This window comes from Mustela lutreola, chromosome 2 (assembly GCF_030435805.1).
Source record: "Mustela lutreola isolate mMusLut2 chromosome 2, mMusLut2.pri, whole genome shotgun sequence".
Taxonomy (NCBI): Eukaryota; Metazoa; Chordata; class Mammalia; order Carnivora; family Mustelidae; genus Mustela; species Mustela lutreola.
The window spans coordinates 222,566,620-222,586,011 of record NC_081291.1 but is presented as its reverse complement, the minus strand read 5'-3'; the positions used below and the strand labels follow the sequence as shown (position 1 = coordinate 222,586,011).

At 63.0% G+C, this 19,392-nt stretch overlaps 1 protein-coding gene and 1 long non-coding RNA gene across 2 annotated transcripts; one reads left to right on the top strand and one right to left on the bottom strand.

Annotated features, from left to right (window-relative positions):
- Positions 1–1,396: 1,396 nt before the first annotated feature.
- Positions 1,397–5,066, top strand: LOC131825426 (uncharacterized). The gene is made up of 3 exons (XR_009351252.1): positions 1,397–1,491; positions 1,953–2,664; positions 3,125–5,066. It is a non-coding gene; the product is annotated as an uncharacterized LOC131825426 (long non-coding RNA).
- A 3,763-nt stretch (positions 5,067–8,829) lies between these two features.
- On the bottom strand, positions 8,830–17,055 carry LOC131825425 (uncharacterized). Its single transcript, XM_059164847.1, has 2 exons — positions 16,874–17,055; positions 8,830–13,078 (listed from the first exon to the last, which is right to left on the bottom strand). The coding sequence occupies exon 2, from the start codon at positions 10,786–10,788 to the stop codon at positions 9,838–9,840; it is 951 nt and encodes a 316-aa protein (XP_059020830.1). The 5' UTR covers positions 10,789–13,078; positions 16,874–17,055; the 3' UTR covers positions 8,830–9,837.
- Between the last annotated feature and the right edge of the window lie 2,337 nt (positions 17,056–19,392).

Here is a 19,392-nt window from a genome sequence, read left to right as displayed (position 1 = left end):
GCACCCCTCCCTTCTGCTCCATGCGAAGTCGCCGGCAGGAAGCCCCCCTGGAAGCCAGAGGCTGAGGGAGTCCGGTCGGCAGTCACCTACCGGGTGGACAGCTTGCTGGGGGCACGGTGGAGGCAGGGCAGAGGGGGGTGAGGTCTGGGATGAGAAAGTTTATGGAGTGAACAAGTGTCCAGTCATTGCCCCCAAACGGTAGCAGTTAGACAGTGATCATAAGGGTGCTGGCGGAGGTGCTGGCGGAGGTGACGGTGCAGGACGTGATGGCGGAGGAGGAGGGGCCGGTGGCCGTGATAATGACGACCCCCGCTGGAATCACGGGGAGCCCCGGCCCAGCGCGTCCCGAGCGACCTGCCGGCGCGCCGCGGTCTGCTGTCAGCTCAGCGTCCATTTCAGCTCTGACTCTGCTCGTGACGCGCCACACCGTGATCCGGCATCCTTCCTGCCGCCATCAGACTGGCCGCCCGCACAGAGGGAAGCTGCCCGACCACAGGAGATCTGAGCTGGCCAGGACAGCTCGGAACCCGCCGCCTAGCCGCGGTTCCCGCCGACTGCCGCTGCATCCCTGGGCCGCCCCAGACCATGGAGCACAGGTCACACTCCCACGGACGCTCCGGGGCCCACAGCTCAGCCTCTCCTATGTGGGTGACCTATTTCCCAGGGCCCCCGGAGGGGCCTCCCCACAGGGTCCCTCCTGCCCCCAGTGCCCCCACAACCCAGACAACGTGTGCTCCTCTTCCTGCCTCCAACCCCCTTGGGTCTCCCTTCTCTGCCCTGGTCCTGGCCAGTGAGTCACTTCTCTGTCCACTGCAGGGCCGTGGGGCCGGGGGCCTGGGGTCGGGGGCCGTGGGGGCAGGCCAGCACCCCAACGCGTGTCCGAGCCCAGCCCTGCCGCAGCCCGCACTCTGCTGCCGTCCTCCCGAGGACCCGGGTCCACGCAGGGCAGGTGCTCAGGGCTGAGCCCTTGCTGAACTGGGAGTCTCTGCATGACTGCACTTGGTCCCTTTTTAACCCAGTACAAACCCGCACACACAGATACACAGACAGCCATGCACGCGTGCAACACTCATGAATACAGAAGACCTGTGTAACACGCCCATACGACACACTCTGCCCCTGGGGGGTGCAGCCCCCACGGAGGCGGCTGCAGAGGGGGGCACCTCATTGTCATTTCTTGCTGCTTTACAAGACGTTGACCCCCCGGCCATGTCCCTTTCAGACCCGTCCCCACGTGGCCGTCGGAGTCCCGGGATCGGCTCTGAGGGGCCCGGCCCAGCCTGCCCCAGGTGTCGGGGGGGGGGGGGCCATACCCTCCCCGCGGCTGGGGGCCGGTTCTCCAGGGGCTGCAGGGCTGGTGCTCGGTAAACGTTGCGTCACCGCGGCCCAGGTCTCTGAGCTAAATACGTCGTCCCCGGAGCACAGCGTCGCGGGAACCCCGAGGCCTTCCTGCAGCGCTCCAGGCTTGGGAGACCGGCCCGCCAGCTTCCCGTAGGCCGGGCCCCGGCCCTCCCTGCCTTCCCCCGTCACGGCATCCCCCGCGGAAGCGCTGCAGGCCTGATCCGAGTTCTCCCCGTCCCCGGGACACCCCGCTGGCTCCGTCCCCGGGACACCCCGCGGATCTGCCCACGGCTCCCCGCGTCACACGGCTCCCCGCGTCACACGGCGGCCTCCCCCCCGTGTCCCTGCCGCCTCGCACCATCTGCGCTCCCCGCGGCCACTAGGGAGGGCCTGGCCACCCTCGCGGGCACCGCGGGCCCTCGGCTCACGGCCCGCGCTGCCTCGTTGGACCGGCCCCCGCAGAAGGGGGACCGCCTGCTCCCGGCCGTCCCCCCTCAGCCTGCCCGGCTTTTCACGAAGCCCTTAGCGCCTCTTGATTGGCTCCTTTAATTCCTTATCCTCTTTTTGCTTTTTTCCCTGTCTTCCCACACTCGGGCACTGATTCCGTGAAGGCACGGGTTTGTCTGCTTTGCTCACTGGCATACGGAGGAGGAAGCCACGTCTGGCCCAGGCCTGGCCCATGGGAGGTGCTTGGTAAATATTTGCTAAGTGAATGAAGGCACGCGGTGCACTTCTGTTTCCAGCCCAGCCGGGCCTCTGGAAACCCAGAAACACAGGCAGATCTGCAGAGAAGGAAGCCCTCACTTTCTGGGTTTGCGGAGGGTTTGCTGGCTAAGCACCATTTTTCCCTCCTCAAATCTCTCCACACCTCCTGCACGCCTCCTGCCTGGAGGGTTTGCAAGCAGCTGATCGGAAGACGGGCTGGCTTAGGGGAAGGGGGCTTTGGGGTAGGGCCGGAGCGCTGAGGCCCCAGGCTGTCCCTGCAGCTGGTGCTTCTGCAAACGCCTGGAATCCTGGAGCCATTCCCACCCGGTCGAGCCGGGCCAGCTGAGCGCTGACTCCCCTTTAAGCTGGGCACGGGGGGCCCTGCCTGCCCCAACCTTCTGTGTCCGTCCTCGTTCTGGAGCCCGGAGGCCAACCTCGTGGGCACGGCAGGGCTGAGAGGGCCCCCCCCAGCCCTCCCTGGGGAGAGGCCCCCCCTCACCGTCACACGACAGATCACTCAGGCCACTCCGCGAGTCACAAGGCAGATTTTCCATTAGCGTCAAACGCCTGTGCATCCTGACCAGCAGCTGATGTGAGCGCAAGGGGAAAGCACTTTAGGTAACCTGCGTGCGGGGCTGGCGGGGAGGGGGTTCTCCGGGCCAGGCCCCCAAAGGGCGCTGTACCCCAGCATCAGGGGCAGGGATGGCGCTCTGAGCGCAGACCCCGGCACACCCCCCTGCGTCCTGCCATCGTCCCACACACAGACACGGACCCTCTGCCAGGGTGAGCGCTACAGCCTGGGGGTACATGGCAGGAGGGGTCCGTGGTCTGCCGGTTGCAAGCGCCCCCTGGATGCCTCGACACCCCAAACATGTGCAGAGCACCTCCTGCGCTCCTAGCACCATGAGCTCTGTGGGAACCCCGGGCACGAGAGCAGGAGGCTGCTGGGGGAGGTGTGAGGTCCCAAAAGGCGAGATCTCCTGGGGTGACGTCAGCAGCCGTTCCCGGGCTGTCAGGGGCTGTGGCTTCCACCTGGCCCAACACAACGTCTTCTTTGTCTCTCTTTGCCTTCCTTCAGTGAAGCCTCCTCACCCTGTCGTGCCCTCACAACGGCTTCTGTTGTTGGTGGGACACCCTCATGGTCCCCAGCGTGGTCACGGGATCTGGCTGGGGTCCCAAGACCTGAGGCCAGCCAACGAGAGAGTGGCGCTCCCCCACCCACAGAAACCAACTCAGTGACAGCCATGGGACCCAAGTCCACACAATCCGAACCCTGCCTGGGATTTTTCTAGAATGACCCTGATCCTCCAAGCTGGGAATTCTGAGGACACCCTAGGCCTCGAGCTCCCAGGCCATCTTTGCCTTGGGGCAAAGCCAACCTCAGTGAAATCAAGTTTAGAGTCTGAATTAAGATGGTGCCCAGGGTTGTCTTGCCAGCGTCTAGATGCAGCTGTGCCTGAAGGCAGCTGCCTCCTACACTTTCCAGTTACGTCAACCAGCAAACTCTTCTTTCCTGAAATGAGCTTGGCTGGGGGTCCTGTCAGTTGCCACCGAAAGGAATCCTCAGTACCACTGAGCGACGTTAATTCTCCACGTATTGAAACGGGGATCTATAGATGGTCATGGGGAGCAAACCAGTGAGAGGATACTGGCTCTGAAATGTGGGGGAGGGGATCTCAGGTTTAGGCAGATACATGTGCAGACTTCCCCCCCCCCCCCCCGCAACCCTGCGTTGCCTCTGAAACTGCCCGTCTAGGCTGGTCCAACTGTTTCCTGAAGGATTTTTGCAAGCCACTAGAAGGGACCCTAATCACAGAACTAGGATCTGGGATTAAGATCAGCATAAAATATTTGCAAACCGTGAATTCCTTCTCCCAAGAATTCCCACAAACAGGGTGACAACCCTGGGCATGTTGGTGAGCTCCTCCAGTGCGGGGGGCTGCTTATCCTCTGGACGTGCACCGCACCTGTCTCCCTTCCCCTGACCACCCCCCTGCGGCCCAGGGTCTGAGATGGAGCTAGCATAGGAGGGCAGATCGTCCCCGTGGGGGCAAATTCCACAGGGGCCGCTCAGGGCCCTCCCGCCCAGGAGCTGGCGGGGGCCGGAGATGTCCGCGCCCGGGGGAGCCCAGAACAGGACAGCCGTTTCTGGTGTTCTCCGACCCCCGCTGCAGCCCGCCTCCCCCGGGCCCTCCCAGAGCCGTAGCGCAGGAGGCAGCGTCGACAGACAGGAAAAGGGACCTTCTTCTCTCCAGCTCCTCCACTGACAGCGATGACACGGGCCAGGCAGGCGACGGACACCGGCTTTGTCCGTCCTCGTTCTGTGGCTCTCCACGGACAGATGGCCCGTGCAGCTGGGTGACCGTGACTGCCCTCGGCCTGGGGCTGGCTGACCAACGTGTCTGGGGCCGTGGCCGCGGAGGGCAGGTGCGTGATGGAGCCCGGCTAGTGCCGGGTGGTGGTGACGGGGCCAGTCACTGGACGAGCCGAAGGCGGGGTGTCTGAGGCGGCCTCGGGGCAGACGCAAAGGGACGCACCGATGGGGAGGACACGGGTGCCTTGGTGGAGAGCCGCGGGAGGTGGTGGAGACAAGGCGAATCCAGCTTCAAACTGCTGGGTCTGGGGCGATGGGGCGCCCCGAGAGCACGTCCCACCACACTGGTGGAGAGGGGCCTGAGCTCGGGACAGTCCGGGTGTGCAGGCTGCACCCCCCAGCCCCGTTCTCCGAGCTGCTTCTGCGGTGTTTATGGAAACGTAGTTTTGCCCGGGAGATGCCGTGTAATTGAGAATCTTTTAATGTCTGTTTATGGCCACTGTTCTCACTTGAGCAATTACGAGCGCGGAGGGAGGTGATTGTACCCAGGGTGGTCTCCGTGGGCGCAGGGCCCTGGGCGCCTGTTTCTGCCACTTAATGGGGAGGAGTCCTCTGGGTCCCAAGCAGAAAGTGACCTCAGACAGGAGCCCATCTCTGTCACGGGCCCAGGCTGCTGGCACTCAGGGCCCCGTTCCGGGGTGTAACCCACACACGAACTTTGGGGGCGGGACCCAGCTCAGTCCCGTCCGCCGTCCCACGGTCCCACACGACGGATGAGGAAACTGATGGAAAAGGGGAGGGTTTCGGGCTGGCTGGGATGGAGCTGGGACCACAGCCTGGGCCCCTCCTCGCCCGGCCTCCACCGCTCCGCTTCCCTAGAAGCCCCGGCCTTCCGTGCTCGCCGCCACCGAGTGCACAAAACTCTCCCGCCGGGATCCCCCTCCGGCCAATCCTCCGTCTCCCTCCAGTTCCCAGACCCACTGGCAAAGGGGATAAAGTGGATGCAGTAGCTGGTGTGTGCTGGCTTTTGTCTCTGAAAGGGTAAAAGTATCACTATTATGTGTTTATTTATATTTGCAAAATCAAAGCCGTGGAATGATAATTCAGAACTAATAAAAATGGTGATTTTGGAGTGGGCAGAATCAGGGAGGGCAGTGAATCTTCACTGTTCCCAGCTTGGTACAGCGTTTGTGTCGAAAAGACACCCCAGGGGCAGTGGGGGGCTCAGTCGGTGGAGCGTCTGCCTTCGGCTCAGGTCATGATCTCAGGGTCCTGGGATTGAGCCCCGCATCGGGCTCTCTGCTCCGCGGGGAGGCTGCTTCTCCCTCTCTCTCTGCCTGCTGCTCCCCTGCCTGTGATCTCTCTCAATCTCAATCTCAATAAATAAAATCATAAGAAAAAAAAGCCACCTCACCCTTCTATCTCCCTTACCACGCACGCCGAACACTTTGCTTCTGACACTCTGTCACCAAATGTGGGGGCTCTGGTCCCCGCGACAAGCAATTCTGCACAACCCCAGCTGGATGTCCTACGATTTAACTCCATTCTGGCACCATCTGTGTGGAGACAGCATCAGATCCCACAGATGGGGCCTCGGTCCCACAACACTCTGTCCCTGTCCCCCACCCCACACTCCCAACTTCAGATGCCAACCCGAAAATCAAGTCCCAGCGGACCCCTCAATTCCAACCACTGGAGACCAATCAGGGCTCCACGACCCCGCCTCGGTCGGAGGAATCTGCCAGAGCAACTCACAGATCTCAAGGAAACACGTTTGCGGGTCCGTTGTATAATAAAGGTGTGATAAAGGTTTCAGGTGAACAGCCAGATGGAAAGACATCGGGGGAGGGTCCGGGAGGGTCCCTGACACAGGAGCTTCCGTCCCGTGGAGTTGGGGTGCGTCACCCTCTCCGTGTGGACGTGTGCCCCCAGCCGGAAGCTCTCGGGACCCCGTCCTGTGGGGATTTATGGGACTTCCTCACGCAGGCCAGGAACAGCTCATGGACCCCCTTCCCTGCCCCTCCCCGTCCCTGGATACCCGGTGGGGGGAGGGGCGGACCTAAAAGTTCCAGCGTCCAGTCACTGTTGCTCTTTCTGGAGACCAGCCCCCACCCAGGGGCCGTCCAGGAGCCCCGAGAGTCACCTCATTAGGACAGAAGATGCTCCCAGAGCGCTTGTCACGTGGGGAATGAGGAGGGCTCCAGGAGCCCGGTGCAGCCCCCGGGGGGCAGGAGGGTGGCCCAGAGACCAGGGCAGAGATTCCCTGTGATGTCACAAGGTTTGACTTTAGAACTATGTAGATGTTTTCATATTCAAAAAATAAACTTAAACTGAAAAAGAAAGTATCCTTACCAAAAATACCCCACCAATTTCTATAAATTTATATTAAGTTTGTAACAAAACCAAAGAAAAGATTTATTTCAAAGGACTTTGGAACATTGTATTTAGATTGTTTTTAATGGGATTTTTTTAAGGACAAAAAGCAATAAAGAAGTTATAAATATCATCCAATAAGTCTTACTGTCAGAGTGAAATCTGACATTATTATTTGGAATTTAGTGTATTTCCTAAGATAATGCCTGTAAGTAAGCAAACGAATGTTGGAGGAACCCGTTATCGGTGTGAGAGGAGATGTAGAGGAATCAGAATCAGATTGGTGCCACACGGACCCGCAATCCTAAATCTGAACTGAAAGTGTTACTGTAGTCTCGTGCTGTAAAAATGTTTCCTAGCACTGGTTCCCGCACCAGACAGACAGGAAGCAATGACAGCAAAACCCAGCGCCGAGTACCTGCATTTGGGTCTCTGACATCTTGTCCCCCTTTTAAAAAGCTCATGGGTGAGATGCAGACACTGTGGACCTGAGACCCGTCTTATGCCAGCAAGAAGGAAAGCATCAGGGCCGCTCGAGGTCCCACCACCGGCCACAAGACAGGTCTCTCCCCAACAGGACCCTGGTCACCTGACCAAAAACGTTTATCGTATGCAACCCTGTGGCCCCCAACAAGAAATTAAGAAGAAAAAAATTTTCAACCAAACTTGCTCTGTTGGAGGAAGTTTTCATCGGGATCCCTTTCTCCAGAACCAGTAACCGAAGGGCAAAACAAAATGGATTCAGCGTGACCCCATCTTCCTGTAATGCGAGCCCCCTTCTGGGGGTAAGAGCCCGAGGGGACAGCCGGGAAGGCTCTTCTGCACAAAACAGCACCAGCAAATCAACCTAGAACCAACAATGGGACGTGGAGGCCCAGCGTCCGTCCAGGCCTCACAATGCGATGACTCAGGCCACCCTGGAGGTCAGGCTCTGCAGCTTCGAGGGACCGGGCTCTGCCGCCCGCACCCCTGCTGGGGCTGGCCGCTGTGCCTGGGCCGGGGCACCTGCTGCGTGTGATGGAGGCTTCAGACGGAGATGCCCACTGGAGGGAATCCTGGAGGAAGGGGATGGAGGCGTGGAATGTCCACACTGATGACAAGGGACACCTGAACGAGGGACTCGGGACCTGGATTCTCAACTACGTCTTGGCACGAAGGAGCAGAGGGAGGCTCCAGGACAGGAACTGGAAGAGACCCAACACGCCGATGCCTGGGGTGAGGGCGGAGGGGTCGTCCTCTGTCCCACAAACCAGCGTGGAGTCGCTGGTCCTGCGGCCGGCACCGAGAGGCCGACAGTGGTCAGCGCAGCGGCCCATGGGGCTGAGGCTGGAGGAGAGGCTGTGCGTGTGCGTGCGCGTGCGCCGGCCCCAGGAGGAGAGCGGCTGACCTGCTTTGTGTATGTTTGGACATTGTCACGCTGGAAAGAGGTGAAGCTCTGGGCGCAGGTCGGGCCCTCCTCTCCGGCTGCTGGCGGCCCTGGGTCGTTTCGTGAGAGTAGAGGGAAGCGCTCCTGGTCCCCAGGGCTCTCCTGGGTCTGTCTGCACGCGGTGACCTGCTTCTGCGTGCATCACTGTGCACAGCTCCGGGAACAGCTCCCTGACCCAGAAGAAGCCGGGGGAACCCAGGACAGAGGCCAGGAGCTGGATAATTCCCACAGAGACAGGGTGGCTGGGGATAGAGCCGGGACTCCGGGGTGTCTGTGCCACGAACACCCTCCTTGAATCCCCATCCAGGCATGGCCAAGGACCAGGCTCATGAGCCTGGGACCACCAGACTCTGCCCTCCCGGCTCCGGCCCCCTTCCTGCTGGCTCGTGCCCGGGGCTCCGGGCTCCTGTGTCCCGATGGGGCTCCTTCCGTGTCCCACGTGCCTTCTCCCAGCAAGGACAGCCCCGCAGGCCGGCGGCGCAGGGACCCAGCACACGGGGGCGTGGGGCAGGCGGCGATTCTGAAAGGACACCCTGAGCTTGAGCTCGACACTTCCCGGCCCGGCGCCCGCTCTCTGGTGAACACGATGCCACGCGCTGGGCCTGGGGGGAGGGGACAGACCGGCATTTAAAAGCAGGCAGGGGACATAAAGGCGTCCGTGGATTTCAACTGAAAATTTAGCCTCAGGAAATTACCTTGCAAACGCACATGTTCTTTTAAGACTTATTAATGACAGTTGTTACACATCTACGATCGGAAAACTCGGAGAACAGTCCAGATTTCCTAAAGGACAGTTACGAAGGACAGCAGCTCCCAACCGTGATCATATTCTATGATATGAGGTAAGCTGGAAGGGAAGACTCGGGGATTTTTTAGAACCGATGTCTGATGCTGATGGAGCCGAAGGTCGTCTCTGCTTTTGTTCTGGACGTCTTCCCGTATTGCTGGACGGCTGGTGTTTTATTGTCCGCGCCTGCCGTCCGCCGAGCCTTCCAACCAGAGCTCCGTGCGCGTGTGACTGACGTTGCAGAAAAGGAAACTGAGGCTCCACATTGAGCTGATCAGACGGTGAGCAGCCATGCTGCTGGCATCCAGGCCCCAGACGCCCTACAAAATCGGGGCCCTCGCTCGCAAAGAAGCAGCTTGAGCCTCCCCCTCAGCGCCTCCCCTGAGGTCCGCCGGGGCAGAGCCCAGGAAGCCATATAGCCCAGCGCACAGGGTGATGAGGTGCTACTGGGCATCAAGGTCAGAGGGGCCTGGAGTCCCCACCCATACGGTTACAGGGAAGCGGCCACCAGGAGCCAGAAGATCCAGGGCCTGAACCTGGCCCGCTGAGTGCCTGCTCCCTCCGCTCTGGTCTGTGCTTACAAACAGCCCGGAGAGGACACTCACACCCACGGTCTCCCCGATCCTCAAAGTGGGCACTTCCCAAGAGAACAGGGTGGGCTCCGAACACAGGTCTGTGCCCAGCGAGGTCCTGTGAGTTCCCGTAAACAACAGAGCCGGGCACGGAGGTCGGTCACACCCCAGGTGATGGTTCCCAAAGGACCCGAAGGACCAGGACCTTAGCTGAGTGCCTGCTTGAAGCCTGGTTCAAAATTAGGGGGTGGGAGGGGTCGCTCCCTGCCCTGCCTGGCCTGACACTGACCCAACCTTGGTCCCCGGGGAGAGGGAGGGGTCATATCGTCCCAGGTCGCCCCAGCTCTGCCCTTGCTGGGGGTGGTCCCTCCGACAGAACCAGAATGTTGGCTGCCCATTGAGGGAGGGAAGGGGGCTGCTCTGAGATTTCGTGGGGCGGACGGAGCCATCTCAGCCCCCCTCGTCCAGAGATGCAGCGTTCCTGGTACAGCAGCGGCCCGGCCCGTGGACGGACTCTCCGGATGCTGCGGGTTTCCTGTCCGGAAGGCCAGGCTGACGTCAGGGTGTGTGGGGACTCACCGCTCCAGGCCTGGGTGAGGCAGGGCAAGTCCAGAGCCCGCGCTGGCTCCCTCGGGGACCCATCGGTAGGGAAGGCCAGGTGGGGGGGCGGAGAGGGGCTCTGAGATCCCCCCCAGCTTCCGGGGCTCTGGGGACACCGTGCTACTCCACACTGTCTGCGTGGTACCGGCACAGCGTGCGGGGGCCCTGGGGGGTGCCGAGACCGCCTGACACTTTGGGGGGCCCCACACATACACCTCACAGTGCCCTCCCCAGAGCAGCCCGCAGCGTGGATGGCAGGACCCCTGTCCGAGTGTGGGACCCTGGTCGGGGAGAGCTGTTCGCTCTGACCACCTGGTCGTGTGTGCGTGTGTGTGATGCGTGCGTCCCCGTGTGCACATGTGAGGTGTGTGCACGCCTGTGTATCTGGGCGTGCGCCCCTCCCCCAGGGTGTATGGAGAAGGTTTGGGAGCCTCACAGCTGCCCGGGTGGAGTGGAGCCTGCTGGACTCGGGAGCCACGCCTTGCACACACATACACACACGCACACAGGCATGCAAAAACACATGTGCGCACACGCGCACGTGCACACACGGCTGTGCCAAGAGGGGGGAGGCACCGAGGTGAAGTGGGGGCCGGTTCACAAGTTGGAAGCACAGGGACCGCGGGGACCATGAAAGGGACCCGGAGCCCCGCCGAGCCACGGGTGACATTTCTATCTCCCTCTGCTTCTACCCTGCTAAAGTCCTGGCCCAGCCAGAAACCACGTGACGTGTCCCTGTGCAGAGGGAGCAACCAGGAAGACCTACGGGGTGCCACGGGGGCAGCAGTCAGAGGGGGACACTGCTGGAGACACACCACCGGGTCTCCGGCTGGCCTCATCTCCGCAGGGTGGGGAGGTCGGGGGTGACTGTGCCCTACCCTGGTGGACAGAGGAAGCCAGAGTCCCACCCCCACCCCTTGCACCCCCGGCACAGCTGGTGGGGCTCCCGGGCCGTACCCTTTCACACGTGCCCTCCCAGGATAGCAGCCCGCACAGAGGGGCCTCGAGGTCAGCAAGGAGCTGGATCAGTGTGACCCCCGCGGGGGACGCTGATGGCCCGAGAGCCACGGAGGGAGCACAGCCCCGATGCTTTGCTCTCAGACTTCTGGCCTCCAGGTAGCCCGGGAACAGATTTCGATTGTTTTAAGCCCTGCATCGGTGGCCCATGGTCGTGGCCATCTCCGCGCTTGCACACTGGAGGCTCAGTGGCTTGGACACTCGTGGACACGTGGACACGTACAGGAGGTGTGGACACTGGTCCCTCCGGGCAGGAGAAGCGGACGGCCAGAGTTCGATCTGTTCTGTGCGGGCAGCGTAGCAGGACCACCTGGCCTCTCCGTGTGCGGAGGGCTTCGGATGGGGCAGACCTTTCGCTGGGGGTGGCCTGAGGCGGGCCGTGCGCTCCGTGGGCTCCGGCACCTGAACGCTGGACGCAGCAGCACAGCCCAGCCGGAGCCAGGGCCAGGGCCGGCCGGCAGTAGAGGCGGCCAACATCTTCTTCCCGAGGCCGACTCGTCCTTGGGAAGAAGATGTTCAGGAAAGCCCCAGACGGGGCCCGTGTCCCCGGACTTGCCCAGGGCAGTCTCCCCTTGTCGCCCCGTGGGGCTATCACTTTGGAGCTTGATGTCTCCATGCTGTCCCTGCTCAGACAAGCTGGGGCCCTTCCGTGGACCCGCCCCGTTGACCAGTGGGGGACCCTGGGTCTCTCACTGGAGAGGAGCTCTGCAGGCCTCTCCTCTCTGTCACCACCTCCGAGCAGTCCTCCTGGACTGCTAAAGTGCACCTGTCACTGCCCATCCTATCACCGTGCTTATTGGGCAGGCAGCACTGGGCTTCCAGTCCAGCTCCTGTGTGACCTTGGACAAGTTGCCTAACATCCCCGTGCCTCTGGATTGCAGGCCCTGCCCTTGAAGTGACTCAGACAGCTAAGGAGCTCAGGATAGCACCCGCAGCACGACGGGCGGCCAGCACTGCGCTTTCCCGGGGGGTGGGCCTCTGCACCAGACCGCGGCGCCCCTGCTTGAAGCCGCCCCACTCCTGCCCCGCTACAGGTCCGTCCCCGGGAGTCACAGGAAACAGCTGGGAAGGTGCAGCCCCTCCAGGCCCCCGCAGGGTCCTGGGAAGCAGCCCAGGAATCTGGGTGACCCTGCCTGGCTCCAATGTGCGGGCAGACCCACCACTGCCCCCACGGGGGCTGGCGTTTCAGGGTCCCCTCCCAGGCCCATGCCAGGGGACACAGGGCGGGCCTCCCTGTGACATTGCCAGGAGGGGCAGTGGGGAAGGCTGTGGGAAGGGGGCAGGCACCCCCAGACAGGCGTGCAGGGAAGCCATTCCCCCTCCCCACCCCGGGGGACCCGGGCCACCTGGGCAGTGACACAGTTGGTTTGAATCTGCAGCGAAGGGGACGCGGAGCAAAACCACTGAAAGTGCAGCTCTGTGTGGCTCCCGGGCCCCCAGCAGTGCCTCCTCCCAGAACTGGGCAGGTCGCAGGCTCTGGCTGGCTCCCCAGGGCAGCAGGAAGCTGTCCAGCTCTGCGGGCGACCCGCTGCCTTAATGACCGACGCGGCCGCTCAGCAGCCAGGCCGGCCGGCTGCTAGTGCGAAGCCAGGCAGACAGAGCAGACCATTAAAAAGCGACACAGAGGCTTTTGCCTGTGGCCCAGGGCGGGTGAGCCAGACGGGAGGCGAGGCAGGGCGCACACTCTTGGCAGGACACCCAGCTCGTGTCCTTGTTAGCGGGCCACAGCACAGGACTGGACGTTTAGGGCCTGGGGGGCAGGGAGCAGATGGGACTGAGTCACGGCAGATGAGAGGTCGCCGTCCGAGGACAAAGTAGGTGACCCACATTGTCTTCAGGGTCTGTCCATCCATCCGTCCATCCGTCCCTCCGTCCGTCCATCATCCATGCGTCCGTCCATCATTCAGTGAGCAGGTACTCGGTGCCAGGTGCTGTCCGAAGTCCTAGAGACCCAGCAGAGAACGAGCTGAAAAACCCGGGGGCCAAAACACAGACGACCTCGGGGACCAGGCGATGATGCAAGCCAGCCGAGGGCACGGCGCGGCACCGGTGTCGCCGGTAACAATAACGACACGCAGGCTGGCTGTGCCTCTCTAGGCTGTGGCTCTTGCACCTGGCAAGGCCGTGAGATGACGGGGCGCTTGTCAAGGTGCAGGCATCTACTCTGCGTCTGTACAAAGTGTCACCGAGGCACTGAACCACAAACCGGGGGCAGGGCCACGATGGTGGATTTTTAAGGCACTGCCTGAGGCTGTGAGGGAAGCCTCCACCTCCAGGGAGCAGAGGGGCTGCAGGTCCTGGTGGCCTTGCTGAGACCCTGTCCTGAGAACCCACTTCCTGAGGGCAGCTCACGGATGGAGCTTGGAGGCAGCGTTCCCGGGAGACCCCGCACCCCCACACAAGCCTGGAGGCCTTCCTGGGGCCTGGCCGGACCTTCCTGCGCCCTCCAGCCTCCCCTTCACTTTGGGTCAGACACAGCTATCCACGGCTTTTCCGGCCTCCCCAGCCTTCTGCCCCACGCCTGCTCTCACAGGGGTTCCTCCAAACCAAACCCGGCTTGGGGTCCGGCTTCCGGGACGGCCCAGACTAGCACACCCCTGCATTATAGGCGCAGCCCGTCTCAGACCGGAGTCTGCTGGGTCCTGCAGGGCCCATGAAGTGTGTTGAGAAATCACAGTCCTTCCATACACTGGCCTTGTGTCTCTGGACAACCCTGGACCCTTCCCGGGGCCTTGCTTTCTAGAGAAAATGCTGGGTCGGATGTTCTCCAAGCAGCTTCCAGCTCTCGGCAGGGAACCACCTGTGCTCTGGTCTCTGGCCTCTGGAACCGAGGGTGGGCGGGGTGGGGGGCTCCACCAGAAATGGGAGAAGGGTCTGTTCTGAGAAACGACGGACTGCCCCGGGGACTTCCTAGTCTGTCTCCCTGGGGCCAGAAGGTGTCCATGGGGGAGCACTGCGCCGTGTCCTGCCCACCAGCACCCCAGGACATCTCCTCCTGCCTCAGCGCACCGTCACCCAAACCTCCCTCGAGCGCAGTTAAGTCCGTGGGACTGGCCCTCGTGCCGATCACAGGGATGGCCCTTCCCCGGCGCCTGTGCCGCCCCCAGACCCTCCCTGCTTGCCCTGTGGCGTGGGCGACCTGTGTACCTACAAATGCCGGAGCTCTGCCCCCGAGGTTCCAAGACACCGTGGCTGCGACACGAGCCGCCCGCGTTCAGACCCGATCCTGGGGGGGGACCCTGTTCGTCTGTCATCAAAAGCGTCCCACCGTGGGTCGGGCCAGGGCGCGAGAAATATGGAAGATCAGGGTGAGAGCACGGAGGGGCTTGTGGTGGGCACAGGGGGCCGCGAGGGCCAGGGCGCGTGTCACGGTGCCACCACCTGGGCAGGACCGTCGTAGCCACTCCCCAGGCTGGCTGTCCTGTCCTGCCTCGGTGTCCCCCCGTCCAGCTGTGAGCACCAGGACCTGGACGACACGCCAGTGGCCACCCCATGTCCCGGGGGGTCATGCCTCAGGCTCCCACACGTCGCCCACGAGCCTCGTGGCACAGCTCGGAGATGAGATTCCTCCAGGGCTGGAACCCATGGGCCTGTCTCTTTGTCACAAGCCCCTCCGCATATGAAATATAAAGCCGGGTGCTGCCAAGGACACAGCTTGACCGAAAGGCAGGAGTCGGGGTGCAGGGGCAGAGGCTCCCTTTAAGTCCAGCTGGAGGCTTGAAGCCACCACGACCAGATGTCCTCCTGCCCACGGGACCGGCACTGCCCCCAAGGATGGACAGTCCCGAGCCCGAGTCTCCAGGCGGCTCATGGAGTGGTCCTCCCGGCCCCTCGGGCAGGGTCTGGCTCCATCGCCACGCCCCCCTGGTGCCTGCGGACACCCCGTCCTGCGTTCAGGGGGACAGACTGTGGTCCTCTCCCCGCTGTGGACCAGGACCTCTGCCATCTGGCCCACTCCATTCCAAAAGCCCCACCTGGACCTTTTATGGACAAGGTCGCCCCAATGGACACGGTCACCACTCCAGTGGTCTCCGGCTCTGAACTTGCTCAACCCACAGCGTGTCCTTCCAACAAACGCCACCGAAAACCCAAGGGCCACGGGACCCGTGCTTTACCTCAAACCCACCTACTGGCTGTCAGGGGACCCGCTGCCACACCCTCTAATACACAGGGCCACGGTCCCCTCCCCCACGGCCCTGCTCCGAGCACCTCTGGCCCCCACTCCGGGCTGTCGCAGGGGCTCCAGACCACAGGCCTCCTCACGGCCTGCTCACACCAGCAGGGGTCCATGAGCGACCTTGTCTGAGAAGTTTCTCAGGAGTCTGTCCGCGGCTCACGGCCTCCCGCTCATGAGTCCCCTTCTCGAGCACCACTGGCCATCACACCGGGCTCCGCTGACCCCGCGGCCCGGCCTCTCCCTGAAGCCTGTGGGGAATAACCTGCCCACTGAGTCGCATGTCTCTGGGGACCCCAACCCTGCACCGGGCCAGCCTCCAAGCCCCCAGCCCTGACAGTCCTGGCGGGTCCCTCGTTCACTTGGCAGGGAGCAGGGGGCTTCCGGCCCTGGGGCTAGCTCAGGTCCCGTCACTCCGCTTCCTGGAGCCTCGCTCACATCTCGGAGAGAGGCTGAGGACAGAGAGGCAGGCAGAGCTGGGGAGAGACCCCACACCCTCCATGGGGGAAACAGAGGCCAGCGATAATGACCGCCAGATCTTTGCCAGCATTTCTCGAACCTTCCTGAGGTTCCAGATGGGCGTTTGTTGGCTGCCCAGGACAAGAACCCGTGCCGGCATCACAAAACCCTTCCTGGAGGGCCCAGGGGCTTGCTGACCCGCGGCCTTCAGTCCTGCGGCCGCACCAGGGACCGTGGGGCTGCGGGCCGGTGTCTCCTGGTGGGATCAGCCGCTCTTCCCTGAGTTCGAGGGACGTCAGGATGGGCTCCTCCGGGTGAGCGAAGGGCCCTGAAGGCATGCGGGCAGGTCCACGTCGGGGCGGGACCTGAGGAGGGCGTCCGGCACAGGTCGGGTGTCCCGGTGGCCCGTGCCCCTGTCTTAGGAGGCCCGTGGTGGCCGGCGCGCCCACAGGACAGACCGCCAGGATCCCGGGCCATGGAGCAGGTCAGGGCGTCTGCACACCGACACGGGCCACCTTCCCCCGGCTCCCATCGGACAGAGAGAGTGCGGGTCTCTGGGCTTCGGCTGCTCAACATCCTGGGGCCACAGACGCCCCTGGAGCTGGGCCTGCCCAAAGCGGCTTCAGCCAGTTCACACCGCCGGCTTCACGCCGTCTCCATCTCGGGGGAGCCCCCGGAGGAGAGGCAACGGGGTCGGGGCCTTCGTGCCGGGAACGGGGCACGACTATGCCCGGAGCAGGGGCCATGGGCCGAGGGGGGCTCCCCCAGACTTCATCCAGAAGGGGGCTCCTGAGCTCACAGGGACGGAGACCCAAAAGGAGGCCCGACCGAGGCAGGACGGAGCCATCGGCCGCTCAGCCGGTCAGAGCGCACACAGGGCCCTGGGCTCCCAGAGCTGAGGCCCACACCTCGACCCCTCCTCCTTCCCACCTTGTGATCTCCAGTGTCCGGCCCGAATGCTTGGGACGCTGCCACACCGTGCTCGGGCTGGGGGTCCCCCGGCCACGTCCCGCTCGCGGCTGCAGGGACAGCCCCACCCCTCCACCCACCTTGGCCCTCTACCCCCACCGGGAGCTGCCCCCGGCCCCCTGGCGTGTGTCCTTACCCTGGAGAGTCTGCAGGACCCTCCAGTCTGTCCTCCTGGCCTGGCCACAGCTCGCGCGCTCGCCCCACAAAGGCTGCCGGAGGCCCCCAGGCTGGACCGCCAAGGCCACTGATGCCTCTGTTGGCTCAGAGGTCACTCTTCCTGTTTGGGCCTCGGAAGTTACAGCCTCAGGGCCCTGCTGCCCTGCGCCCAGCCTGCAGGGACCCGCCCCCCCACCCCCTCCCCACTCCCCAGAGCACGTGAGCACCTCAGGCCAGGAAGCCAGGCACAGGGGCAGCGTGCCCCGGGAGGAGGGCCTGGACGGCGTGGCCCCTATTGGCAGCTGCAGCTGTGAGCAAGTCTCCAGGGCTGAACTCTCCGGCCTGGGGCTGGGTTGCTCCTAAGCGTGGGAAACCCAAACCCCCTGGGAGTCGAGGGTTGGAAGCCAGGGTGTGGGGCAGGCCACCTGTCCCAGCCCAGCCAGCTCCCGCCCCAGAGGACTCACCTCTGCGGGCACATCTGCGCCCACCCCCTACCTCCAGAGAAGGGGGCAGATGCCTGAGTGGTCAGGGCAGGGGTTTGGAAAGAGGGACCAGGGCCCCGAACTGGACACCCACCTGGCCTGTGTGGAGGAGGGGCCTCCAGAGGCTGGACCCAAGCTAGGGCCCCACCCTCCAGTTCTGAGCGGGGGCGACTGTGACGGCTGCTGGGGACACAGAGGCCTGGGAGTCCTCATCCTCTCTTAGGGGAAGCCATGGGGAAGGACTGACTGTGGAGATCAGGGCAGTCCCACTGGGCAAGGCAAGGAACAGGCCCCTGGGTCCCAGCCTCCATAACCCACCGCTGCGAGATCAGAGGGTCCTGGGGGCAGTCACCAACGCACCCCTGGCCTCCCGAGAAACAAACCAGCAGGCTCCTGGCCTCTGTCCGCGCCCCCCAAGATAAGCACACTCAGGAAGGAGCCAGGATCGGCATAGCGGGAGCAGGGTGGCAGAGGAGGGGGGCTTTGGAGGGGACTGGGGCGTTAGGAGCTCCGGAGGACGCAAGCACCCTCACCAGGGGTGGCTCCAAGGTTGGCGATGCTGGCGGACAGCACTGCCACTGCGGGGCAGACGGAGGGGCTCCGAATTGTTCCCCTGCCCCAGGGTGGCGCCGGGGAAGTGACTTCACCCCACAGCAGGGACCCAGGAGGCTTCGGCATGAGCAGGACCCCAGGGCAGGCTCTCTTGGGGCCGGTGGCTGGATGGGGGGCCCGGGGCACAGAGAAGGGAGCTAGTAACGCGAGATCCGTCATCCGGGGCAGGCAAGGGCCCGGCGTCTGCTGTCACAAAGGGCCACAGGCTGGGCAGTCTGGGTACTGACATTTCTGTCTCGCGGTGCTGGAGGCCAGAAGCCCTTCCCAGGACCCTGCTCCGGGCTTTTCCAGCCTCTGGGAGCCCCGGACACTCCTGGCAGGTGGCGTGTTCTCCCTGCCTTCACATCACCGCCCCTCTGTGCGTGTCTGTCTCTCCGTCCAAATGCCGCCTTTCTCTAAGGACATCAAATCGGGTTAGGGGCATTCTAATGGCTTCATCTTAACCCGGCCACCTGCGAAGATCTTGTTTCCAATTAAGGTCCCATCCACAGGTATGGGGTTAGGACGCCAGCATCTGGGTAAGGGGCAGGGACACAGGCCAGCCCATGCCCTGGGGGCGACAGGGGGAGGCTGCAAGCCCATCCGTGGATGGGGTCAGGGGTCTGCTGCGCTGGGCCTGCCTCTGCCCACAGCCCTGTGCAAGCATCACCTTTCATCTCGTCTTACGGGCTGGACAGGTAATAGCGGCTACTTGAGTTTCTACATCAGGGCCTGGAAAGGAGGAGCACATCCCCCCGCCCCCGTGTGACGCTGAGCCGGTTCGAGCAGGCACACTGCCAGGCTGAGCACTAAGATCGAGGCTCTTTCCCCGCCTTGGGAGCATGCATAATAATTTCCCGTCTTCTCCATCTGGCCAAACACAGCCTCGAACGTTCTGACGAGGAGCCAGGGGGCAGATTCTCCTTGGTTTCCTCCTGTGGTCGAGCTTTCTAGAACTGGGGGGAGGAGCCACTAAAACACTGTGGGGCCAGCACGCCCTTGGACATATTTTATTGTTTTAATATAGAAATCAGTGCCTTTAAAAGGGGGGCCACAAATCTCACGGCGTGCCCCTTTCATGGATAATCAGTAAGCGCCTGAAAAGTTTTATTTCTAATTCCTCCCAAGACCCGTCATGAAAAAGCTTATTATAGCTGTGGGGCCTTCCGGCAGGGTTTGGACGTGACACCTGGAGGGCCCCAGGAATGTGCGCGGCTCCTTCCAAGGCAGCCCCAGCCCCGACAGCTCAAAGTCACGTGCCCGCTGGCGACGTCCGTCCGCATGCGCCCCGTGGAGGCACCTCTCCCGTCTGGAGGCCGTGAGAGCGGGGACAATCTTCCCAACTGGCGAGCTCGGGACGGTTTCAGCAGTGCACGGTGGGGTCCCGTTGCCCAGCGCTGAGCAGATAAAAGAGGGGGGAGCCCAC